The sequence below is a fragment of the Cyclopterus lumpus genome, chromosome 11, assembly GCF_009769545.1.
Source record: "Cyclopterus lumpus isolate fCycLum1 chromosome 11, fCycLum1.pri, whole genome shotgun sequence".
In the NCBI taxonomy this organism is placed as follows: domain Eukaryota; kingdom Metazoa; phylum Chordata; class Actinopteri; order Perciformes; family Cyclopteridae; genus Cyclopterus; species Cyclopterus lumpus.
In genome coordinates, this window is record NC_046976.1 from 17387993 (window position 1) to 17415195 (window position 27203).

A 27203-nucleotide genomic window follows, 5' to 3' on the forward strand; every position below is an offset into this window, starting at 1 on the left:
CCTCAGCGTCCCTCCCCTCCCTCCGGTTCATCTGCAGTAATGAAGCTGAATTTCCGAAACCTATGACTACGGCAAGTCCGATGGTCCAAGCCCAAAACGCATGGTGATTCTGAGAGACAACACATACCCAATTTCAGCGTCACTGAACAATTAAAAATGAATAAAAACACCTTATTTACACATTTCTTGTCAGAACTTTTACAACATGCCATCTATATATTTATACAGAATATGCTCGTTCACATACCTCTGTATAGAAAATATATTATAAGATCAAATTAAATTAGACTTTAAGGGCTATAGACGTCCAAAGTACAGCACTTCCTTTTTTAAATCTCCGTTTTTAAATTTTTTTTTTTATTTCTTATTTCTCTGACGACCTCGGCACTAAAAGAAAGAACCCCAGCGATGCAGATGTCCATGTGTGTCCATCGAGGACCCAAGAGGACCACATGGAGATGCCTGTTGAGAAAAAGACTCCCATATTTACACCGGATGCGCTCAGATCTCTCCCCTAAAATGTAAATGTGACCGCCTTCTGTCATTTCAACGTTGTCCTCTGACTTAAAAATGACCATCAGTGATGTTTCTACAGGACTAGAAGATGTAACCCCCCGACCCCACGACCTCCTGACCCCCCCCCCCCCCTCCTCGAGCCTGGCTCCACGATGGAAGAAAAAAGCAAAACGACAATCGGCTTTGGCACATGGGTGAAGAAAGTTAAAAGAGTGCCGTGGTTTGTAATAAATCTGATTAATCCCCCCCCCCCGTTTGTGCACTAATGTGGACGGCAACAAAAAAAAAGAAGCAAGATGTTCTCTGAATTTGATATTCAATCATATTAGTGCAATAAAGAAAAAGGGATGAATTCACTGAGGTCTTACAAGCTTGTATACTCTGCGATGTCTCGACCACATTAGCACCAAGAGAGAGAGAGAGAGAGAGAGAGAGAGAGAGAGCGACATTGTTCAAGTAAAGCCGGACTACATGATGTGTTGTGCTGTAACTTATTAAGCTTAAGGGCACACAGCATTTTTTTTTGTGTGCCTGTATGGGTGAGAATAAGGGGGGGGGGGGGGGGGGAGAATTCAGGGCAAAAAAACCAAAAAACAGAGGCCTCCTAAAAAGCCTCCTCGCCTCCTTTCCTTCAGCTGCACCGATGCAGAACATAAACAAAACAGGCACGGGAGCAAATTTCCGGAGTGCATCCATCACATTGCTTCGCCGATGAACCTGTAAGGCAGAGATCAGGGCAGCAGACGGACCTCGAGGGCTTAAAGCCTACTGCGGTTGGACGGAGGGGGTCACGGGGAGGTCAGGGGTCAGATCTGAGGGGGATGGAGGTGGCGTTGTTTGTGTGCAAAAATACTTGTCAGACTACTGCTGGAACATGAACCCTTTTTATTTTATTTATTTTTTTGTATTTTTATTTTTTTTTGCTTCGGTTCTGACCTTAAATTTTTTTTTGTTGCAATATAGCGTCCTCTTTAATCCTACTTTCTTTTTTCATCTGCTGCACGTGATTCACTCGTTTTTAATATATATCTATATTTTCTTTTCTGGCTTTTTTCTTCTTCTTCTTCTTCTTTTTTTCTATACTTTACAAAATGAGAGACAGAATGATGGACAGCTGACAATATATATAATAATTTTTTTCCTCTTCTTAATATCATCAGGTTTCTCTAAGCCTGGAGATGATTTCCTTTTTGTTCGTTGTAAACAAACGGGTTTATCGGCCGCTGGCGTTTGTTTCCTCCTCTTCTTCTTCTTCTTCTTCTTCTTCTTCTTCTTCGTTCTCCTCCTTCAAGTGCACTTCTCCTCTCCTCCCTCGGTCCTCCTCCTCATTGCAGCAGGGCCCTGATTTGTTTGGAGGTGCTGTCATCGTTTAGATGTCGTGTCGTGTACCTGAAGAAGGGAGACATGTTGAAATGAGACACACACACACACACACACACACACACACACACACACACGTTCATACACACCTCAGTGCATTCAGGAGTCCCTCCACGCTGTTGGACGGCTGCTCTTTCAGCACCTTGATGCAGCCCTTCATCTGCTGGCACAAAGACAACACAAGGGGTCAGAGAAAGGTCAGAAGCCTCAGATCCGCCTCGTGTGCTGCTGCAGCCAGGCACTGACTCAGAAAACACATGTTTATAGTACAAGTACAGCGTTCAGTATGTATCATGCACAACACGCGGCTGTTTGATTCCAAGGATTTCTACTAAAAGATATTCAGTATTTTACCAGAAATAGTGCAAATGATGGAAAACGGAAGACGACGTGAACCTTTTCTCTCTCTCTCTAATCATCTTTGGCTCCGATGATCCACTGGATCACCATCAAGGCTGGTGACGATCAACAGCTCTTAATGCTGATTATTTAAAAAATAAAATGTTTTTCAACCCTTGATGAAGATGCGAGGCCTTAAAGTGACATTACGCTCATTTTCAGGCACGTACTTTTTTTTGTAATACAAAAAAGAAGTAATAATTTCCCTGAAAACAACGTGGCGTTTGTTTATGTTTCAATCTCTCGTTGTTCAGTTCCATCATTCATTTTACGTGCCCCCTTAATCTATTCCTGATTAATCCCTGTTTATAAGTGTTTCATTAAAAAGGGAATGTAATAACACAATTTAGAGGAACTCATATTACAGTAAAATGGCTGTTTAATACGCCTGTATTCACCGTATGAAACGCTGACTGTCTCTTTAAGTCCCCCTCCTGAAAAAAAAACAGCCCAAATCTGAATGAAGGGTTTGTTGAATCCCATGTTTTCTGATCTCGACAGCCCAAAAAACCCTAACTGTTGTCTTATTTCCCTCCAGATACACAAACGTTAGTGCACAGGCGCTGAAGAAGAGAGTTTTTCATGATTATGGATCAGAAAACAGTATTTAAAGACTAACACAAAACAATTATTAGTGGCTTCTAAAGCTTTTACTGCAGGTTTTATTAGTCTCATCTGGCCCCCACGCTGTGATTATGTATTATTAGTGTGTGTGTGTGTGTGTGTGTGTGTGTGTGTGTGTGTGTGTGTGTGTGTGTGTGTGTGTGTGTCTCCCAAGGACTCGCAGCACCGTAAACACCCCGTTTCAGTTCATTAGCCAAAGTACCATTCACAAACGTACAAAATGTAATCAAATACGAGTCTTAAAAAAGGGAACGCTGCACAGCGTTGCAGGGCAGACGTCACAAAGACGTGCGTCCGGGTTTTTAAAACGCACGCTATTGGTGCGCGTGGACTCACGTCGATTTTGGAGGTCTTGGCAAAGGCCCCGACGGGGTGCACGTGGTCGTAGAGGATGATGACCCCCACCATCACCCTCATGCAGAACAGCATGGTGTCCGTGTTGGTGAACCGGCAGCGGTACTCCCTAGGACGGAGGAGAGGAGTGAGCACACGGGGTCAGGTCGAATTCACATGAAGTACGAGACATTAAAACTCACGGAGTCTCCAGCATGACGCGGCACACACAGGCCATGGTGCTCAGGCAGTCCGTGGTGTCCTCGATGGGCAAGGTCTTGTTCTGGAGGGCGGGGGGGAAGAAGAGAAGCCTATATTATTATTAATATTAATAAATTAGAAGGACGTTCATCCTTTCGCTCACTAACAAACGCACTGTATAGTCTGTGTACTGGTTGAACACAGTGTTCCCACCACAAGGGGGAGACAAAGCTCACCTTGCAGAGTTTAATACCAGTATAAAAACCCAGCGGGTCTTCTAGATTTAGCAAAAAGTCTCAAATTAAACTTCCAACACACAAACAAATCTATTTGGCCTTTTCCTGAACTTGTTAGATTACACAACGGAGTCGTTATATTAAAGGTAACTTTTTATAAGTAATCTACGGTCGCAAATAGACAAAGTTGTAAAAAAATAAAATAAACACCTTAAATGTGCCATTTTTTTTTTTTGGTGGATGTTTTCCTTCGTGTCTAAAGATCTTGGCTCGAGGGAGGACGTGGACCTCTTTACCTCTGAAACGAACTTGGTGGTGGCGTTGCTCAGCGTCTTCAGCATCGGCGTGGCCTCGGCGTAGAACAGGGACATCCGATTGGCCATCTCGTTGTTGACCTCGTTCTCCGCTTCCAGCTTCCCAACACAAAACGGGACATCTTTAAATAACAGGCTCTGATTCAACAACAGAGAATCCCCCCCCACACCCCCCCCCCCCCCCCCCCCCCCCCACACCTTGAGGCCTCACCTGCTGGTTGTTCAGCCTGTTCCTACTTATAGTCCTCCTGTAGTAGCTGAAGTCATTCTGAATGGCTGGATTTGTCATCTGCACGGCGAGAGGAGGAGTCAGATTTGTTCCCCCAGTACACAGTAAAGTCTGCAATAAGAGCCCCCGTCACCTTTAGTTCATCGAAGCTGAGGGTGAAATGAAGGATCTCAGCGAACTGCTTGGCCAGCGCCTGCTCTCTCTCCAGGTGCTGCATGGGAGCGTACGGCGGGCTGGTCAGCGCCTCCAGCAGGCTGCGCAAGGCGTTCTCTGCAAACACACACACACACACACACACACACACACACACACACACACGTTATCACGACGCTGATGTACGGACTTTTCATCACACACACACGCTGCTGTGATTCTCTCTAATCCGGCCCTTGATCTGAATTCTCTTTCATGTCCCCAGATGTGGGAACCAGGATTTAAACTTCACCCCACCCCCGATTATGGTCTGTCCACCAACTTCATGCATTATGAAATTTAGTCCATTCATGTTCCCCTCAGCATTAATCGGCATCGCACTCCTGTAATTGTCGGACTCGACGCGGACGGTTTAAAAAAAAAAAAAAGAAGAAGAAGAAAAGGATGAAAATAACCAGAATTTTCATCTTTTCCCGGTGGCTAATTTACCCACGATGCACCTCGGCGGGCCAACAGTTTGCTCATAGATTTCAGGTGCGTTATGCTAATGTGTTTCACTGCAACAAACACAGAGCTGGACCTCAGAGGCTCTCTGTACTATTATGCCTCAGAAGCAAAGTCCCATCCTTTCCTCTGCATTAATAATGCACGAGGGCCTTCTATAAATACAGCGATGAAGTGTTTCATCTGAAGGGCCTGGGCAGAACGCCCCCCCGCCCCCCTGCTGTTAGCACACGGTCCCTATCCGCTGGTACCCGAGGGTAAATGTACCCCGACGGATCGGAGAGAGAGACCCTGCAGCTGTTTGTTTACTGCGCTCGTGACCTCTTCACCCTCCTGTTGTCCCCGTCGGGGCAAATAAACAAACTCTCCCACTCGTTAATATTTGATCCCTTCTCCCTCTGTGGAGGAGGGCCGGGAAGATCTGTTGATCCGTATCTCTTGGACGCCATTAGCGCCATTATCATGAATTATTAGTCATCCCTCTTTTCCTCTGTGAGCCGAGTACACGATGTCCACGAGATCGAAGTATTATTATTGGAAGGCAGAGCAGAGGCGGCAGGCTGTCTCTCTCTCTCTCTCTCTCTCTCTCTCTGTGCTGGACCACCATGTACCACTGTTTCCGTAGCAACGGCTGCCTGGCTGCTAGGTCAGGATGCTGCAGAGATGGCTGAGAGGACATCAGTGTGTGCGTGTGTGTGTGTGTGTGTGTGTGTTAGTTAGTTATGAAATGCTGCCGGAAAATTGCATGTACAATCTCGATGGCGGTTCTTCATGTGAAGCAGCACCGACAGAACAAGATGGAGATTTTCTAATTAATAATTATTAATAATAATAATAATGTGATCATTTTGTTATCGTTCTGATAGAAACAACCCCGTATGTAATGATGTCATCTCTCTGTAAGCCAGCTTGTTCAGTGTGTTAACGCCGTCTGTCTGTCACACGGCGACACCCCCGCAAACCGTCGAGTCGAGACCACGTGTTGCACGTCTCCACGGCGACGCTGCACACGTGCATGAAGCCGATCGGCCGTTCCACACTCGTTGGTGTCACGACACGTGACCAACAGAGACCAAAGGAAGGGTTTTCTCTTTAGGTTTCACCAGAATGCAAGAAAAGCTCACGTTGGCCTTTCTGTGTGCACCCTTCACCTTCATCTTCACAGTCACCTTCATCTTCACCTTCACCTTCACCTTCACCTTCACCTTCATCTTCTGCGAAGGTGAACTAATGAACCCTTTTATTGCCAGTCGAGTCCTTTTCTTCTTTGATTCTGACTCTTTCTACATTTAGATTGATGCTATTCCAGTTGTCATCAGACCTCCCAAGTCACATCTCCATACTCTATAGTATTCTATAGTACTCTGTGTTCTATAGTATTCTATACTCTATAGTATTCTATAGTACTCTGTGTTCTATAGTATTCTATACTCTATAGTATTCTATAGTACTCCATACTCTATAGTATTCTATAGTACTCTGTGTTCTATAGTATTCTATACTCTATAGTATTCTATAGTACTCCATACTCTATAGTATTCTATAGTACTCTGTGTTCTATAGTATTCTATAGTACTCTATACTCTATAGTATTCTATAGTACTCTGTACTCTATAGTATTCTATACTCTATAGTATTCTATAGTACTGTATACTCTATAGTATTCTATAGTACTCTGTGTTCTATAGTATTCTATAGTACTCTGTGTTCTATAGTATTATATAGTACTCTGTGTTCTATAGTATTCTATAGTACTCTGTGTTCTATAGTATTATATAGTACTCTGTGTTCTATAGTATTCTATAGTACTCTGTGTTCTATAGTATTCTATAGTACTCTGTGTTCTATAGTATTCTATAGTACTCTGTACTCTATAGTATTCTATAGTACTCTGTACTCTATAGTACTCTATAGTACTCTATAGTATTCTATAGTACTCTATACTCTATAGGCTGTACGTAAAGAGTTCTGCTCACCCAGTCGGAGGGAGAACTCGTAGAAGCGCTTCAGTTTGGCCACCAGGGGGCAGACTGCGTTCCAGGCCTTCTCCTGCAGAGCGAGGTCGCCTGGGTTCTGGATGGCCTGCGGGGCGATGAACACAGATGTAACTCTCCAAAAACGATTAAAAAAACAACAACAACAAACTCTCCTTCCTACCCTCCGTTCCTTAAAGCAGTAGTTCACGTTTCCACTTTTATAGTACTTCCTATATTATGGTGATTACGGTTGAGTCAATAATTGACATATTATCAAATGGCACTTATCCCTGTATTGTTTGGTTATTGTAATCAATTATTCAGCATAATTAACCAAACTATCCACCAGACAGACAGCCGAATGGGAGCTCTAGAGATTGGTGTTATTCAGTATGTTTCTTATTGTCCCATTGAGTGAATGGAGCATTTGTGGGGGGACTATTTTTTTTACGCTATGGACTAAAATACATTTGCTGGCAGCAGGAGATTTACACGTCGGATCTACTCACGATATTAATCGTAATGAAGGAACATGTCACCCGGTGCAATGGTGTGACTCATTTCCATGCATCGGAGTGCAATTTGTGTCGGCTACAGGGAAGAACGAAGGAAGGCTGTGCTTTTTAATGGGATAAATTGGTCTTTCTATTGGATTTATTGACAATAAGACAAATATTGAATGGTGCCAGACTTATCCTTTAATGCACCACCGAAAATCACGTCCTTTTGAAAGGAAATATGGCTGGTGCCATATTCTGAATAGTTTCCCCTGGTGGGATTAATTGGACATATAATATCCCTACATCAGTCAGAAGAGACCTCGCAGTCCTAATCCTCAAAGCGGGTGCATGCGTTGAAATAATTAAAAGCTAAATGAATATGGCCGAGGTGGAAGAGTCTTTCCTCAAGGTGAGGAAGCGAGGAGAGGAAACGAGTAGAAAACATGCCAACCGCTGGTTTGCAGTGATGTGTTTCCTAATGTGAGCACATCCAAGCTGGTGGAGACCAGTCTCTACCAGAGCATTGCCAAAACAAACAAAAAACGCACAACATATTGCATGAAGTGTTGGTTTTTTAAAAAGAAAAACACTTTCACACGTTTCCGCCTCGTGCACACTGCACACGACGCCCCTCGGCAGGAAGTGTATTGACAGTTGGGCATCTCATCTCTCACTTCTCGTATCTCCTGGCCCGCTCCGTTGTAGGACTGCAGCTCGGCCAGGATCCCGTGAGCCTCCTCCAGCACCGCGCTGACCTGGTTCCACACGGCCGTCTCCGCCTCCGTGGGTTGAGCATCTGGGAGGGGAAGAAGAGAGAGAGAGAGAGAGAGAGAGAGAGAGAGAGAGAGATGGGAAGTGAAAGTGTGATGTAAGGTCCGGTTGGTGGCAGAAAAAGAGGAAGAGGAAAAGATGGCCGGTAGAAAATGAGAAGAAGGGGAGGAAGAATTTTTGAGGAGAGAAAGGAGGTTAGTAAGGAAGGAGGAGCTTCCTAGAAGGCCAGATAAGATCCTGACGTCCAATGTGGAAATTACTGCATTTCACTTTGCAGCCAAAATCATGCACGTTAAACGAATGATGGAGTTTACCCACCACTAGGGACCCCACAAGCCACGCTCTGTCACACAGGGAGGGTTTTGATCACAGTGTTTAATGAGGACCAGGAGATGACGAGTCAGTTTCACCTCGGGGATCTATTTGGATGAAGGTGTGACTCCTAAACTGTTACCAAGCCAGCTCTTCATTCATTAAGTGGAGGTTCAAGAGAGCGATAGTTTAGATTAACGTGACAGCCTAATCCGTCTTTCTCTCACTCTCCATTTCCTACGTCTGCACACAGAGACGCTTCCTTTTATTACCTTGAGGTTTAATTGTGATAAATGTTAAGGGGGGGGGGGGGGGGGGGGGGGGGGCTGCAATGCACACGGGGAGGGAGGTGTTTAAGGGATTTAAGACGTGGCCTCTTGAGTCATCCCTGTGCTTTGGTTTTCTCTTTCTTCCACCCATACCGTCTCCGCGTGGGACTCGGGGTACGAAGCGTCAGTGGGAGCTCTGCCCAGCCGGCTCTCTGCATGCGATTGTTTTTTGGGGTTTTTTTGCACCGCGAGGCATTGCCCCCCCCCGCAGAGAAATAGTAATCATGGGATATTTGCGGTCCCACGTGCACAGCGAGCGCGGCTATTTCTGTAACGACTTCCCCTTCGTGGTGCGTTTTTCTCTTGTAAACAACAACATGTTTTGTTTACTAGCTCCAGTAATAACGAAATGAACGGCGCGGCGCGGTCTCTTGCCGAGTAAGACGAGAAGATAAATACCTCGTTTCATATCTGTTCATATCCGCTAAATAACAACCTGGAGAAAGGTGATAGTTAGCTTAGCTTAGCATGAAGACTGAATGCAGGGGGAAACTGTTAGCATGCATTATAACTAATCCTACCACCAGGACACCACCAGTCTAACTCTGCCTGTGATATTCTTACTCTAACCAATCCTTTTACTTATTGCCTAAATCTAACCAATCGAACCAATGAAGTGGATTGGCCAACGAGCGCTGGCCAATCAGAGGCAGAGTAGGGCGAGTCAGACCTTTGCTAGGCAGGATTTATAATGTGTCACGCTCACTTTGGGTGAAAGGCTGCCTGAAGGGTGTGAGTGGTGGTGGACTATATTAGAAATTAGATAGAACATCTTTATTGAGCTTTATAGGTGCGTTGTCACTGTTGGACAGAGCTATAGGCTAGCTTTGTCCAGTCATTATGCTAAGCTAAACTAAGCTAAGTGACTCCTGTAAAATATGAAAGAGCTCACTTTCCAAAATGTCAAACCTTTTCCCTCAAGAAATGTGGGATGCTTTAAATTAGCGCGCGAGAATGAGCGGTTACTTTTGGATTATCATCCACATTGTCGTCATCAGAGTTGATCCTTCGAAAGGTTTTTTAAAACACTATATAATAATTAGCATTCAGCTGTAAATAGTTTAATGAGAGCTCAGAATAGAGTTTAAACCAAACTGTGAGCTGTGTGACAGAGTTGACTGTGTCTCTGGGTCGAGGAGAGCTCACAGATGGCATTGGGGGTAGTGTGGGGGGGGGAGGGGGGGCGTCCTAAAGCTGCCACGCCGGAGTCTGACTCATTACACTTGCTTTTAAATTAAAGTGAATCACAGGCATGATAAATGAAAGGGAAATTCAGCATGTTTGACAGCTGACGTCTCTTGCCAGCAGTGAGCTCTCCCACTCCCACTCTAACGTAACGTTAAGGAGGAAGAGGAAGAGGAGGAGGAGGAGGAGGAAGCCAGCTGTTAAAGGGGGGGAAAGTGGTTGAGGAGGAGCAAAAACATCTCCATCTTAATGATTCATTTCATGTAATTTCATGTTAAGCGCTCGTTAGCAAAGACGCTAACACCCTAACACGCTACTCCTAAGACGGTGAACAATACAGCACATGAGCACGTTAGTTTTGGTCATCGACTACGTTTAAATGCACACTCATATATTTCCCTGTTATTCCGAATATGACAATATTCCAGAAAAATTTGATGCCGCTCTCGGTCCTTTTGCGTTTGGATATTCTCAATTAATAATTTACGACGGCCTCTTTTCCTGTTTTACGACCAGCTAGCCAAACGACGCCGAGTTTTACATCGATTGGAATATGCAGGGCTTCATGTAAATATTAATTGGTAGCATAAACAGCTTATTGGGTAATATTGTTAGTTGGTGCACGTGAACGTCGTCACTTTGAGCGTGCTAGTGTGCTGATGTCACAGATATGCCAACATGGCCGCGGTCTACAGAAGATTTTAAGGCCAAAAAAAAAACGAAACGTTGAGATGGGATATTGAGAAAAAAAAAAAAGAAAAAAAAAAAAGGGGAAGACGGAGGCGGTTTTATTCCACAAACCTCTTTTCTCCATCTTTCCCTCTTTCTTTCAGCTTCTCTTTCATCAGTCTCACTCTCTCACGCACACACAGACAGGTCAGGCAATACAATAGGTCGCACAACAATAGGGGATGAGGAGATGAGGAGGTGGAGGAGGGATGACGATAAAGACTTTTTGTTCGCCGTCGTCATCCCCGAGCAACAGGATTCCGCACAGGAACCGGCATTTACCAAAAAAAAAAGAAACATTTTTGGGGGGCTTAGCAGTCGAGATCAAAGCATTATTGTTGTCATTTTGTCACGGCGTCACGGCGCCATTGTGCGTCCGTCTAATAAGATGTGGCGCGTGTGAATCAGACCCTTTAGAAAGAAGCCAAAAAGCCTTTTTTTAAAAAAAAAATGCCGGTCCCCATGGAGCAGAAATCAAACGATAAACAATTGGGTGCGAGGGAGGAGCTGAGGGGGGAGAAAAGGGGGGTAACTAAGGGTGTAAAAGATGACACACAATGGCCAGGTGACATCGATGGAATGAGGAAAAGAAAAAGCAAAAGGCAACGAAGAGAAAAGGGATAACTCCAAAAAATAAGAAGCGGATGGTCTCACGTTCAAAGTCAAGGAAAACTATTGGGCCATGCTCAAGTTCGGCGCAAGCCAGCACTTTCAGGAGGTTTCCCATGAGCCCCCTGGAACAGAGAGAGGGGAGAAGTCTGTGGGTGATGAGGGGGACGGGTGTCGGGGGTTGTGCGCGTGTACGTGTGTGTGTGTGTGTGTGTGTGTGTGTGTGTGTGTGTGTGTGAGAGGTGAAGGTGTCGGGGTGGCGGACTGGATGAGAGGGGAATGGCATGGTGGATTATGTCCCGGGTGAAGCATGGCAACGTGAACACAGAGCTTCTTTAATCCCACTCCCAGTCATTGATTTGGTGATGATGGTAATCCTTAAGGTCAAAGGTCAAATGTTCCAGTGACTGTGTGTGTGTGTGTGTGTGTGTGTGTGTGTGTGTGTGAACGGGACGTGGAAGAGCGAAGCGTCCAATCAAAATCTACTTTAATGTACACACATCTTAAAAATATTTAGGGTGAGATTTATTTAGATTGAGCAAATTCAGAAACTTGAATACTAGAATTTATTCGTTGCGTTATATTGTACATCAAAGAATATTCCAAAAATGTTTTATTGAGAGAATAAAAACTAATTTTAAACCAAACGAACCTGTTGCTTACTTCGAGTGTTGTATGTGTTGTTCTTGCATATATTTAATCAAAGCCATTAATATGACAGTTGACATTAGAAGTCATTATGCAATGCTTCATATATAAGTGTTTTATGAGGCATTATGAATATTTATACAGTGCAATAAGCAGATAATACACACTATAGGTATGTTTTATAATGCATTATTAGAGAAAGTCACCATCGTTTCAGTATAGAGATTTAGTTGCATAATATTGATGATTCTAATCCCATGAAATCATCTATAAAAATGCATCTTGCATTCATCTAATCTTCATATACTGTATAAATGTCAGAATATATATAATATATATTTTATTTCAGGACGGTGCTTCTCTGGAAATGTATTAAATTAATACTGACGCTTGTTTTGTCTCTCTGTAATTACCCGAGCACCATTTTTCCATGAATATACGCATATATACGTATATATATATATATTTACACCATCATTGGAAACAGCTATTCGGACAGTGGGACTAGAGAGCGTCTGATAATGACAAACCACGCCCACAACAACACTCCATCACACCATCAACAACCCAGCAGCCTGCATCCAAACACACCTCCTGTGAACCCCCCACCCCCCCACTGCACACATGCCGCACACACATTTTTTTTGTTGAAGCACGCGGACACACGTGCACACAGACACGTGCACACAGCCGCGCCCCCCCCCCCCCCCCCCCCCCCCCCCCTTGGCGCTCACTTACTTTCAAAGTCCAGGAAAAAATGTGGACAGTTCTCTAAATCCTTGCCAAGGACCTTAATGAGGTTCCCCATGGCTGGCGACCTGGACGGGGAGGAAAACAACAAAATGCATACAGTACGCAGAACCTGGCAACGCGCACGACAAAAAACACAGCGTGCACAGCGGGGTAAGTGAGCGTTCACTAATTACTTATTTAATTTATTACCCGGCTGCACTTTTCTATAATCATCCCTTCGTCCTCTCCTCCTCCATCCTTCTGTCTTAGCAAGATGAGCGAAGTCAGACATTCCAGTTACAAAGGACACTGATCACATCCCATAGATGCTGTATTCGATTAGAGGAGGGGGAGGGGGGGGGAGGGGGGGAGGGGGGGGGGGGGGGGGGGTCACTCATCGGGAGTCACTAGAGCCGAGCGGCGTTTTTTTAATCCAGTTACACTATCATAACCTAATGAAAGCCCGTATGTACGGACCTACTCTCTCCTAATGCTCTTCATGTACAGCGGCCTTTTTGGATACTTTAGGCCTCTTTATACTTCGTACCCAGAGGCCAGAACTTTATGAAAACCAATGATGCACGCTGGTATCGGATTAAAATGTGGGTTCAGATACAAGGAAGACATGCTTGTGTGTTCAGGACCAGATGAAACGACACGCGTCGGTGTGTGTTTTTAAATTAGATTTCTGATAGAATAACAAGTAAAAGCTCCGAGGTCCAGCATTTTACCGTATGTGTGCTAACGTGTAAGGGTGAGAGTCATAATTTATAAGGTGCACGCATCATTAATCGACTCCTCCTGAATACATTTTCATTACCGCAAAATATTAAGCGTAATATCTTTTTTTTTTTTTTTACCAATCTTCAATTACTTAATCACAAGCGTGTAAAAAAAAACAAAAACAGGAACACTTTTAATGGGAAGTTGTGATTTTAATTGCATTTAAAAAACAAAAAAAACAAGCTGATGGTGATTAATCCCAAATATTATTTGAAGTTGAAGTTGATCTACTCGTATCTTCACTCCGAACAGGACCTAGTAGTTCAGCACCCCAAGTCCAAACCCCACAGTTGTAGTGGAGACTTCAAATATGTCGTTATTGCCATTTGATATGAACGTCGCAGCCATGAGGAACATGTAAACCCGTAAACATCACGCAGCCGACGCAGAATATACAGCCGGTGTGATCTTTGTCCGACGGTGTGGATTTTTTTTATAACGTGCTTTTAACAACCTAACGGCTATACTCGAAGAGGACATTTAAGAGAAGTGAGGGATGGAAGAGGAAGAGGATTTAGAGGCCACATGTGTCGCATTAATAAAAAAAACACACACACAAGAAACATAAAAACCAAAGTGGAAAATACAACATTCAAAAATGACTCAGCTGTGTCAAGTGTGAAAGCCTCCCCCTCCCTTCCTACCCTCCCCCCCTTGTTCCCTTTCCTTCTCGTCATAAAGGGCCTTCGGTAGCAGAAGGTGAGCCGCTGCCAAGTCTCACTTCCTCTGCCGTATCCTCTGCTTTGTTAGCACATAGCCGAGCCCACCCCCGACGTTAGCATGTTTTTTTTACGAGATGTCGCCCCCGTCCACGCAAAAAAAACAACCCCAAAAAACAAAAAAGGCCCCGGGCCTTTTTTAACCGTAACTCGGCGAGAACGGGGTGTTGCAATGCAGCACCGAGGTGCAGACGGAGACCGACACCCTCCAGTTCACGGACATCCTCCAAAGTAGTAATGTCTTGTAGAGAGAGAGAGAGAGAGAGAGAGAGAGAGAGAGAGAGAGAGCTACATGCTGAGTCACCGCTGTAACCTGTGAGCATCGGTCCAAGACAGTGAAAAAACGCACTCCATCTCCTTTTTTTAGACCACCTGCTCCGAGATGCTGAACTGACGCTATGAATACATGAATAACCGATTCACATCCTCAGCCCGACAAGGTGATCGCAAAGGCACAGGCAAAGACAGCTCACTGAGAGCTCTCTGACATGGTGTGTGTGTGTGTGTGTGTGCACGTTAACACACACACACACACACGCACACACATTGAGTCTGGAGCAGCATGCGGTCCATCCCGAGAGCAGTGCTCGGCTGACGGTTGCCAGGATACCGTTGGCCTGGTGATATCGCCTCAGCAGAAGATGAAATAACATAAATGGAGGAGCATCCAGCTCTGTGCACACACACACACACACACACACACACACACACACACACACACACACAGCCCTTTGTCTCATTTCCAAGAACCCTTACAAACATTCACAAAACAGGAACTCTAGAAACTAACCGACTCTTCTTACCCTCTCTTCCTACGCCGTGATATACCTCTTCGTTGATCTCTTCAGCTTCGTCCTCCCTGCCTCGTGAAGTCGTTGCCGTTGTTAAATCCCGCGTTATGTTCCCCGACGACTGCCCCCTCTGCTCTTCGTAGAGCCCGGCGTAAACTTCTGCTCTCGCTTCTGCTCTCGCTTCTTTCTTTCTTCTTCTGCGCATCTCCGTCCAATTCACACTTCTCTTTTTCTGCCATCTATTTAAAGGCCTGTGGTTTTCTCTATTCGATTCTGTGTCTCTCTCTCTCTCTCTCTTTTTTTTCATTTTTCTTCCTTTTTTCAAGAAGATACACTGCTGGGTGAGTTTGTTGGTATTAAGAGAATAAGATGTGTTTCAATGTTGTTTGCATTTATTACTCCCCTCCCCCCCCGGCTGTATCGACCCTGTTGTGTGTCTGTGTCTTTTCAACACTTACACAAATAGAGAAAGCTCCTTCTCTCTTTTTTTCCGTCTCTGACGTCAGAATGGGTTTCTCAAAAAAAAAACATGCCGTGCAGCCTCACTTCTCCATTTCGCCACTCAGCAGCACTCTCCCGGCTCCTCTGGCCTTGTCTTGTCACTCGCCGGTGCAAACGAATCCGAGTGGCAGAACGTGAAAAATGGCAAAAACACACCTTTCCTCTTCAACTGGCGTCCTATAATGTACATTACTTGGAAAAAAAAGAGTGGGTGTTTTACTGGCTCGCCGTTTTTTGAGCATTAAGGACACGGCATTTCTGTGAATTAGGAAGTGCGTTTGGTGGCCTCTCGTTTCAGTTTCTCTTCTCGACACACACACACACACACACACACACACACACACACACACACACACAACGTTTTGCAGTCAACCCAGCGTGAAAGTGGAGCAAAGTGCCTTAGTCTTATGCAACCGTGCACAAGCACACAGCCCTCATCTGTAGTCCGGCGAGAGACACCACACCGATGGGGCTCCTCGAGTCTTAATGAAGACGCGGCTCGGCTCGCACACGGCGGCTGAAAAGCCAAAAACCCGGTTCCAGACTGGAAGCCAAGGCGTCAGAGCGAGGCCTACCCGGCCCTCCTTTCAGCTCTCGTTGAAAGATTCCTCCTGTTGCAGCCCGGGAGCCCTCACCAGTGTGGATTTACTGAGCACAGAGACGGCGCCGCTCGCCTCTGCCAAGTGCAACCAGCATCAACTCACCGATAACGCCATCTGAAACCACAACGATCTCTCTTTCTGTCGCACACTGGCTGACTGGGTATTCAGTGGCCTGTGAACTGCATACTGTACACAACGGATGGTGCGGCTCTCGTCTTTCCTCTCCACCCATCACCGTTTCCTCATTCCTAAATCGTACATCCATCCCTTCACTCTCGGACTCCCCCCATATGGTGTTTCTCTGACAGCGTCGTTGTTTTTTCTCTCAGCATTTTTTTTTCATTCCTACCTTTTCGCTTGTGTTTATCCCTCTGGAACACTTCACTGCATCAACCGGGGCTTGTCAGCTCCTTGCAGTGGTTACAGCATCAGCACCCACCACCTGACAAAGAGACGGGAGGACGGAGAGGAAGAAAAATGAACACACAATTCAACGTCGTGTACACTTGGAGCGTTGGGAAAAGAAGGACTGTGGACGTTTTGGTTTTAAGAAGCATCGAGTCAGCCGCGGCAAAGGATAGCATGGACAAAGAAAAGGGCCATGAAGGGAAAATTAACATAAGAACCAAAGATTAAATTATTAATAAGTATGTAAATAGGGTAGTGCTATAGTTTGCCTTCAGGTGAAGATGTGATTTTAGCGTTAGCTAGCTTTACAGTGACGTATTTAACCTGCTACCACATCAAAAATAAATGCTTAGTTAGTTTAAACATGCAGTAGCTGTTCTCGTCCACTTGGGGTGCGGAAGACAAAACAAGCTGTTATCACAGCGCCGACATATAATCACGTAAGCTGTGTGCACGTTAGCATCCCGTTGCATATGTAGTCTACACATCTGGTAGATACAGAGCAACGTTAGCATAGATTTGAAGTCAAATATTCACTCTCCGCTAGTTAGCCGCTAACAGTAGCTAGTTAGCCGTATAACTCTCTCTGACATTTGGGGTCATGGCTCTTTAGAGCCTTCTTCTTTCTCTGAAAACAGCCGACAGATGAGGGTGACGAGTAAACAAAATAGTAAAAAACAACAAACAGAAACAGTAGTTTGTTCTTTTCGGTGACCAGAACGCTAAAAACAAGCTCAAAAGCTCAGCAGCGCTGAGAGGAACTGTAGATAATTCTCTTTGAACAACCCCGTTTACATGAGATGAAGTCATTTCAGGTGTTATAATTATCAAAACGAAACACGAGCTGCTTTAGGCGTCTGATGCTATTTGAGCTAAAAACAACAAAAGATGCACTCAAAACAAAAAATGATCAGTGTTTCACTTCCATCCGTCTGCTCTGAGAACCTTGAGGGTGTTTCTTTCTTTCCCACTTGTACATTTGATAATGGATGAAGCTCATTAAGCTTATCTCAGTCGCTGTCTTACTGGTGTAACTATTAACACGACTGCTGCTGCCCTTGCATCATCTCGTCAAGAGAGAGAGAGAGAGAGCGCCGACAGGAGAGAGGTGCGGGCCTTTTGAAGAACAGTTGCCAGGGAAACACAGCCTCTCATTCTCATGGCAACACTGTCGGGTACCGTTCAGTGTTAGCAATCAGGCGGATTGGATGGATGGACTATACTCTACTCTAAAAGGTTGTAGACCGTGTGCACTCCTGTAATTGCACGTCCTTTTTCCTTAAATAGAGATTGTTTTTATTTTTACCGTGTGTTCCCTTAAAGTAAATTGCCTGACGCCTATCGATCTCTCGTCTCGGTGAAAGGTTCAAAAGGTCAAGTGCTGCACAGCATGCTGAGCTAAGACACTGACGTTGACGCGCGGGGACTCACGAGTCAAACCGTGTAAAAAAAATTTAAGAAAACTCACATCGTGTACTTTTTCCCTCATGCTTCCACCCACAGAGAAGTCCTTCTTTAAGGTAGAGTGGAGCATTAATGGAACCAGCAGCTGTAGTCATGAATATTAATGGTGTTTCAGATCAAATTGAGAGCAGATATATAATTTTACTCCTGCTTCAGGGCCCCCGTGACTACACAGTTTGATGGATTACCATTTTAAATTCTGTTAATTAGTTGAGTGCTTTAATTTTCCATTAGAGCTTCCTGCCACTTGTTTGCTTTTCCCAGCACTGCCGTTTAAACCAGCTCGCCAACGCCAACTTCCTTCCATGAAGATGTTTGCGACGCAACCGCTGATGGTATTATTTATATATTGGAAATACAGTCCAATCAAAACACCCGGAAAGGAAGGCAAACCAACAAACCCAGTAAGCGTTGTCAACCACACTCTTTTCCTAAATCTAACCAAGCGTTTTTTTTAACTTGAGTGAATTTTGAACACGCCCGTCACTGACATTAACCACGCTGAGGTCACAGCATGCGGTTCATTCATATCATCTTCACACTTTGCAGTTTCTCCACTGATTTAGTGAGTTTTTTTTCCCTTTTAATTCGTCCGCGCGAATACAATTTCTTCTTAGTTTTTAAAAGTATGCAAAAGTCGATACTAATGCAATCAGATTTCCTGGAAGACAAAGCTGTCGATTAATGAGCCGGTAAATCAGTGTGCCGGTAATCAAATATCGGACTCCAGTGAGCAGACACCGAGAGAGAGAAGGCTTTAAATATAAAGTTTTTCGGAAAGAGATGGCGGGCGAGTCGGAGGCTCCGAGGGGGAGGAAAGGGAGAAAGTAAGAGAGCACAGCGTCGTTGTACGCAGACGTTTGTCTGTTTAGGGTGAGAGTCCAAACACACTGGTTATTATTCTCCCGTTCCCTCGACTCACCCCTCTCTCCCCCGTTCACTCTCTCATCTTCTCACCGCACAACCCTTTTTCGACCTCTTCCTCTGTGGGTCTTTTATAAGCTCCCTCCATTGTCTCCTTCTTTGTTCTCTGCATATTCTCCCTAAAGGTATATACAGAGATGAGTGCGGGAGGATAAATCACACCCACACACACACACACATGTGTGTTTTGAGTGGAAAAGAAGGGGATGAGCTCTACACACCCACCTAAACTCAGTTCATCCTCGGCTTTGTTTGGAGGACACGTGAACGACGTGATGCACGGTGTTTACTGTAAGTAGCGTCATGTGGACGCCGGTAGTTGGTGGGAAGGAAAATGGATGATTATATACTGGAGGACATCTCTGTGGGAGGAGAGGAGATGAGAGAAAGAAGAAGGACGCGAGATGAGAGTGGAGGAGACGACGGAAAAGGAAAGGAAAGGAAGGAGTGACAAAGAGCTAGTTTTAGGAGTCTAATTGAAGGTGGCAGTGTCAAATCCAGCTAGACCATCGGTAAAGATTGACCGCCGATGAAATGCTACAGCTGATTTGCCTCAGACCTACACACACACACACATGCACACACACACATGCACACTGACACACACACACATACACAGTTATAGATACTGCCGTTCCTCCTCCCTGAAGGAGCAAAGGAGAATAAAAGTGGAGATTGGCTGAGCGTGAGAGCAAAGGATGAAGCGCCAAAGAACAAAAAAAAGAAGGAGGAGGTTTACGATTCTTCAGCATCACCCCTCCCCCTTCTCCCTCTCTCTCCCTCACACACACACACACACACACACACACACACGGACACAGAGTCCAGGGCAGTGCACAGTGTGAAAGGGCGATTGCAAATGAGCATTGTGATGCTGTGCAGCGAGGCTGACAAAGAGAAAGGGGGTGGATAGAGTGAGAGACATAAAAAATGTCAGAGAGAGAGAGAGAGAGAGAGAGAGAGAGAGAGAGAGAGAGAGAGAGAGAGAGAGAGAGAGAGAGAGAGAGAGAGAGAGAGAGAGAGAGAGAGAGAGAGAGAGAGAGAGAGAGAGAGAGAGAGAGAGAGAGAGAGAGAGAGAGAGGCATGTTTAAGCTGGTACTTGAATCCATTTTCATTGTGAACAAGCTGCAGTTTGATCGTTTTTTTTCTCCAGTTGAAATAAAGAACTGGGGCAGCAGCTGATTGATTTCAAGGCTTATTTGCTCAGAGGTGGATGAGAACTCCATTATGCGTATTTGCATTGGCTATTTGCAGTATCCCGTTTGTCAGAGGGTCCAGCATGAAAGATTATTGGTATTAAAATCCTTTTTTTCTCCGCCACAGATGTGAATATATGCCTTTTATATTTAATGCAGCCATTAATATTTGAATACCACAATTTGGCTCTTGGGCGTTTTTTGAAACCACGGAAAAAAAGCCGAGTTGGAAAAGAAATTCAGCTTTGAGATGCAGTTTTAACAAGTTTCCTCTCGGAGCTTCGGCTGTCAGACAGTGAATGGATGTACAGTAAGCGCTTGTTATCCTAATTTGTGACGGGGGATGCCAATTAACTGCTATCAAAGGAAGCGCCATAAGCTTTTAGGGGTCTAGGCGCACACTCACATGGGGGCTTGTGATGTGTGTATGTGCATACCCTTGTGTTACCCACCCACCCCCCCACCCCTCCTTGTCCTACCCTGACCCCCTGCGATCTGTAAACAAAGAGAGAAGCAATATACGTCTGCACAGCCAGAAACTCTGCGTCCCGGATGGACTGCTTACACACTGCTTTATGTGGGTCAGGTCAGTGTGTGTGTGTGTGTGTGTGTGTGTGTGTGTGTGTGTGTGAGCAGAGAGATGTAAGTACAGTATGTGTTTCGGTGTGTGTGTGTGTGTGTGTGTGTGTGTGTGTGTAATATCCACCTGGAATTGAATTGAATTAATTTGCGCTGAACTGGTTTGACTTGAATCAAATTGAAGTAGAAAGGTGCACTCAGCAGCGTGCTGATCTCCGCCAGGTGCGTCCGCAACGACGAACGCCGCAGCGCGTGATTGAATAAATACCAACTCACGATTGGCTAATACACCAGTCTGTACACGAATGGGCTGTAAGGGAGCGTAACAAAAAAAAACAAGCAGCGGCGTACGCAAGCAAGGCCGCTCAAAGTCATACAATCTAAATTAAACTCCCTGAGCTATTTACCCGCGTAGCGGCGATGCACTCAGCAGGGTCCAAAAACTAAAAGTGAACACAAAACGCTGCAAAGAAAACGGATTTTCAGAGTAGCGGTGATGCACTCAGCTGCGTTGTCGTTTACATTTGTGTGTAAAACAGAAAGTGAGCAGTAAATGTACACTATTATATCCCAATGGGAATTGATGATAGTCTTCAGGACGATATTGGAAAAACCAAAACAGTATCAAATCTTTGGAGAAGCGTTTTTTTTCTTTCTCTTGCACAAAACGGCGAAGTAGACCTCCGAGTCATCTGAAATTCAAAAGTTGAAAGTTGAAATTCACTTTGACGTCTGTTTCCCCCCCCCCCCCCCCGCCAAAAAAAAAAGGAAGGCGGGACTAAGAATGGCGACGTCATCTTCCCGTGCCGGAGCGAGAAAACCATCACGTTGACGCAGCAGGTCGATTATCGTTGAACGGCGACTCCCCAACAGCCCGAGCGTATAGTTCTACAATGTGACACGCTTTGAGTTGAACTGCTCTAAGGCACCAAAAGATGTTGGAAAAGCATGTTGGCGCGATAGAAACGTCACTTTTAAAATAACAACCTCAGCAGAAAGCTGCCAACACCAAAGAAAGAAAGACGGGAAACAAAAAGGGGGCCTGATGATCATTCATTTCTGTAGATATACAAAAGCAGTTATTCTCGTGTGTAGTACACACACTGCATACTATTACTACGTGGTGTGGAATTGGGACACAATGAATGGGGTGACCTCTGACACCAGCGTGACCTAGAATCTATATACAGAAGTCGGCCTCTACGTACCCGGAAGGTGACGGAGACGATGCCGAGGATGCCGGGTTTCAGCTCTCAAGGGTAGGAAATTGGCTGCGATGTAATGTATGGGGCTATAAAAAAATAAAAGATGGAAGAGGATGAAAAACAAACTAAAAGAAAAGTCCATTCGGGACGTTTTGGTGGATCCCTTGTGTGGAAGTTTGTTTTTTGTGGTTTATTTCTGTCCAGCGATTTATTTTTATTTTTGCATACTTCTTCTTTTTTGTGTTGTTTGATGCACAAAAAGAGTGTTCATATAGAGAAGATGAATCCTAACCGGCTCAAGCTGAACTCATTAATGAGCGTGTGTGTGTGTTTGTGTGTGTGTGTGTGTGTGTGTGTGTGTGCACAGAAAAAGGGGGAAAGATATATAGAGTGTTTGTGTATCGTCTCACAAGCCGTATCAAACACTGGACTCAAGCATGGCTGCCAGCAGCCCAGTGTGCCCACGGCCGATCTGGCATACACACACATGAACAAAAAAACACACACACACACACACACACACACACACACGGCTGGCTGTCAAGCTTCACGTTCTTGCACAACACGTGCAGTTTATTCTTTCCTGTAATGTAACGCTGGTGTTGTTGTCGCTTATATTCCAAAAAAGACATACTTGGGACAAGCAACACATATTTATGCTTTATTGGCAGTATTAAATAAATACAAACCGTCTCACTTTGGTACTTTACGAACCAAAAGGACTGATTGATGTTGAAATGTTGGCTGGTTGTTTTGCCGGAGTGTCAAATCCAATGACAGAGCTGATATAGGAGCTTATTATTACACAACGGATGTCCCGGTATCCTGATATTCATGAAACTTGGAGTGTCGTATGGGCGCGTCTCTGGTTAAACATGTGGGAAACTCTTGTTGAGACTCGCTGCCCGACAACCTCTCCTCCCCTCAACCAATCGCTGCCCGACTTCGTGGGGGTTTCTTACCACCTTTTGGATACACGGCCGTGCAGCCCGGGAGCCGCGGGAAGAAGAACCCGTCATTATCCAGCAGAATTCATTAATGGATTCAGATACCATCGCTGAGTATGTTGCCTCTTCACTTATCGCACACTTATTGCAATACTCGTCTTCCTCTCTTCCCACTCTGCTTTCTTTAGCCTTCAAAAAGGGCTTCACCTTCCCATTTGAATTGGGGGGGTTATTGCTCTTAGATATGACCAGAGGGCCGTGTGCTCGCGCTGCTTTATTGACGTCTGTGCACATCAATTGATCGGATCAACATGCAACAGGCCACGATAGCGTAGGAAGTCCTCGGAGAGCAGATCTGGAGTAATCTGATTACATCCCAGAAAGAGAGAGTTGGGTACGAGCCGACATGGTGTCTGGTTGGAAGGAGAGGATTCTGTGTCTCCGCGTCTTACTGGGATGTAACATCGCACGCGATTTCAAGGGGTTTCTGCAGGGACACTCGTAACAAGGATGTTAACAGAGTTTTAATCGGACTCGTGCCACTTTTTTTATCCGATCTCGGCTCCCTTGTCACTCTGAATTAAATCTCTTAAATCTATCTTCTCACTGGTTCAGCGAGTTACTTCATAGACGTGCGGTTAATTAAATAATTGCTCATTTTGAAACACGTAAAGCACGTTGTTGTTTTTTTTGTGTATATCTAAGTGGGAGAGATAATTAGATATTATCTTATTTTATTGTCAATTTTTGTCCTCTTTGTTTCTAGATTGTTTAAAAAAATACAGTACGACTGAACGTCCTGATAGCGACAGCATCCCCGAAATCTCTTTTGACAAAGTTTTTCTGCACTAAATATTCTCCTTGCATCGATATATAGAACCGTCTTGCTATATCAGGACCCTCCTTCCCCACCACGCCGCCCCGATCCCCCTTTAACAGGATCATCTCTGCTCCGAGGGATTTAATCCCTGATTTCTTACAGTACTGGTTTTAAAAACCACAAGATTACCAGGTGGAGACGGCTCACAGCTCAAATTCCCAAAAAATGATCTCAACCCCCTCGGGGGGGGGGGGGGGGGCTGCCGCGGCGGTTTAAACCGACCTCTGAACTTCAGCGGAAAAAAAGAAACAAAAATAAAGGACCGTCGACAGCAAGGATCAAAGCTCAAGTGACAGATGTGTGAAAGACAGATGTTTTCCGAGGCGGACAGATGGGTCGGGCCGGTCAACAAGATTACGGGTGTCGAGATTAAATGTGGATTGTCAAGGAAATCAGTTTTGGCCACATGAGCGACAACATACGGATGATGTTGTACTTTAATCAAAGGATTGAAAAAAGCAACGTGGTCGTCGACAAGTAGAGGGGGAAAAAGAGCAATCGTGCACACGCACAAGGAGGCACAATGTGCACGTAAAAAAACTCTAAAATGGTTTCAGATATTATTAACGTCCCCCCCCCCCTTCCTTATTCTCTAATCCCAGTCCCTCAACATGTACTAACCAACATGCTGGAGCCATGAGATTAAACACATCTGTGGCGTGAAACACACACGTGAACCTATAATGACTGCCACCTTGACACCCCCCCACCCAACCCTCCTGTCTTCCGCCTTGTCAACCCTGATACTCCTGACACATGCTAAGGCAACCTGATAAGATGTACTGCACCCCACATGGCGTACATTGTGAGACACACTAATCCTCTGCACCGCCGCAAGCTGTCAAAAGTGTTTTGCACCGAGCATCCTTTTGACCAGATGAGGAAGTAACAGAATGTTTGATTGAGTTAATGAGTTAATGATGGAGCGAGAGCGACGAATAGAGGGAGACGGTGCACGATTAAGAGAGAGAGAGAGAGAGAGAGAGAGAGAGAGAGAGAGAGAGAGAGAGAGAGAGAGAGAGAGAGAGAGAGAGAGGAGATGAGGGGGTGTGAGACAAAGAGTGACAGAGAAGGAAGCGAGAGGAAGAAGGAGGAAATGCAGACGGGCATGTTTCTATGGGCGCCCAGGAAAGGTTTGGGATGAGGGGAATCTTGCATCATCGCGGCCGGCCAATGAGAAGGCTCGGTTAAGATGTTCAAAGGGAGTGTCCTAGCAACAGCCGAGTAAATACCATCGCAGCCGCTATCCCATTTTAGACAGAACCCCCCCCCCCCCCCAAAAAAAAAAAAACTACACACACTCGCGTTCTTGGAGCATGCGTGCACACACACACACACACACACACACACACACACACACACACACACACACACACACACACACACACACACACACACACACACACACACACATTTCCGTGCACCTTGCCGCTTATTCGTACAAGTAAATGGGTTCAAATCTGCATATTGTGATTCCTGTTCATACGGTGTACTGCGGAGCCGATGTATTACTTTACTGTATGTCAACACGTTTCAATAAATAATGACGGACATAAAACATACATTTTCTCTATTTATTCACATATATATATATATATATATATATCGGCAAGATATATGATACAACTAGACAGTTATATGTATACGCACACACACACACATGAATATGTGTATGTACAGTATGTACAAAAACTCCTTCTCAACCAGATGTGTGTGTGTGTGTGTGTGTGTGTGTGTGTGTGTGTCCACATGGCAGTAAATCATCATTTAATCTACTCACGTGGGTTATAACCAGTCGGTAGATTACAGAGGGACCAGATCTCTCAATTACACACCTCTCCTGCCTGCTTCTCCACGCCCACACACCCCATACGCACTCAAAACACCCACAGCACTTCATCATGCTTTCTCTTTCCACCCTTCTGTTTATCCATCTCTCCATCCACGGCATCTCTCTCTCTCTCTCTCTCTCTCATTCCCCGCAGAGTCACAAGGTATAGCTTCACCCCCTCGCCGTCATGTACACCACTTTTTTTTTTTACCTCCGCCTGACATTTGTCACGTTTGAAAGAGACTAAACAGCGGCTGAAAAAAGGCCCTCGTTCATTCATTCCTCCATTCAGGTTTTCTTTCTCCTCCCTCCTTTTCTTCCTTCCCTCCTCCCCTGTTTTCCACTCTAGTCGCATGAACCCACCCCCCTTCTGATCAGCGGTGCAATCTAGGGGGCTATTGTTTTTAGCAGGCTGTTTGCAGAGACACGCACACACACACACACACACACACACACACACACACACACACACACACACACACACACACACACACGCACACCTTCGAACACCTTCCTGTGAAATTAGACGCCATTTGTAGTGATGCTAATAACTCCTGATATAACGTGTGATAACGGAGATATGTTTGATTGCATGTGCTGTGATGCTTCTAGGTCACATATGTCCTGTGACCAAACCATCCTCCATCACTGAATACACACACACACACACACACACACACACACATTAAAGCCTATACGTGGACTCCTTATTCTCTTGACGGAGTCCTGCTAATACATAGAGGAAAATCTGGATCTTGGCTGAGGTGTGTGTTGGTGGCTGTAAGCGCTGCAGAGGAAGAGGACAAGACTCCGGGCCAAATTCCACGCTCCCCCGATTCCCTCGGGATCACTGACCCACGCTAGTCCCCCACATCCAGTCCTCTCTCCCACGGGCACTAGCACGGTCCCTCAGCCAAACAACCCCCCCCTACCCCCCCTCCCCTCTCTCTCTCTTAAACCAAGCACCAGTCTACAGCGTCTAAACCCACATCCATCCTCCAGGCTCAGCCTCCCTTTTTTTTAGGAAAAGCCGGCTCGCAGCCTCTCTTTTAGCTGCAGGGTGGGACTGTAAGGCCCCGTTACGCTATCAGAACTGAATAGATGGAGGGATGGCGAGAGACAAGATGAAGAGAAGGAGAAGAAGAAGAAGAAGAAGAAGGAAAAAAAAGCGAAGAGAGAGCCGCTGCATGGCTCAGCTTACCGGCTGGGCGTGCAGGAGGGGAGGATGATGCCTCGGACTCTGCTCGTCCTTCCTCGTCTCTGGACCGAAGGGTGAAACACGGATGGGGGGGGGGGTGGGGGGGGGGGTGGGGGAGGAGGGGGAGGGGAGGGGGGGGGGGGGAAACAAAAGAGACCAACAAAAAAAAAACTGCAGACACCAGCCCCGCTGGTTGGCTCGTCGTCGGAGTATGAAAAGAAAAGAAAGACAGAGGATGCAGAAAAAAAGAGGGGTGGGGGGGGGGAAAAGGGTCCTTGCGTTGCTGTTCTCCGTCTTCCTTGGAGAGACTCCTTTATCCTTGTGAGCCAGAGGGCTGTGGATTCACCTAAACACTGAGCACACGCACTGCCTCACGCCACGCAGCCCTCCCTCTTCCTCTCTGCTCGCTCTCTCTGCACTAAAGGCAGCAGCTGTTGGTCCATGAGAAATAGAACGCCATGTCCCCCTCCCTCTCCTCCTCCTCCTCCTCCTCCT

At 45.5% G+C, this 27203-nt stretch overlaps 1 protein-coding gene across 5 annotated transcripts; it reads right to left on the reverse strand.

The window, feature by feature from the left end:
* Nucleotides 1-27203, reverse strand: fam49al (family with sequence similarity 49 member A, like). Of its 5 annotated transcripts, XM_034544489.1 has the most exons (13): nt 26712-27200; nt 16426-16518; nt 12687-12766; nt 11346-11425; nt 8040-8161; nt 6866-6971; nt 4366-4502; nt 4215-4292; nt 3986-4102; nt 3456-3535; nt 3256-3382; nt 1986-2056; nt 636-1905 (listed from the first exon to the last, which is right to left on the reverse strand). In XM_034544489.1, the coding sequence occupies exons 4-13, from the start codon at nt 11416-11418 to the stop codon at nt 1842-1844; spliced, it is 975 nt and encodes a 324-aa protein (XP_034400380.1). In that variant the 5' UTR covers nt 11419-11425; nt 12687-12766; nt 16426-16518; nt 26712-27200; the 3' UTR covers nt 636-1841. The 5 variants fall into 5 exon arrangements, with proteins under 5 accessions (XP_034400377.1, XP_034400380.1, XP_034400382.1 ...); XM_034544491.1 differs by lacking the exon at nt 11346-11425 and having other exon boundaries at nt 26712-27203; XM_034544487.1 differs by lacking the exons at nt 16426-16518; nt 26712-27200 and adding an exon at nt 14986-15415.

Bases quoted from the DNA above. Each gene is read 5' to 3' on its own strand.
- fam49al (XM_034544486.1), bottom strand. From the start codon at position 11,418: ATGGGAAACCTCCTGAAAGTGCTGGCTTGCGCCGAACTTGAGCATGGC. The intron at 8,162-11,345 runs GTGAGACCATCC...TTCCCCTCCCAG, and splicing joins AGTTTTCCTTGACTTTGAAC to ATGCTCAACCCACGGAGGCG. The intron at 6,972-8,039 runs GTGAGAGATGAG...ATCGCCCCGCAG, and splicing joins CGGGCCAGGAGATACGAGAA to GCCATCCAGAACCCAGGCGA.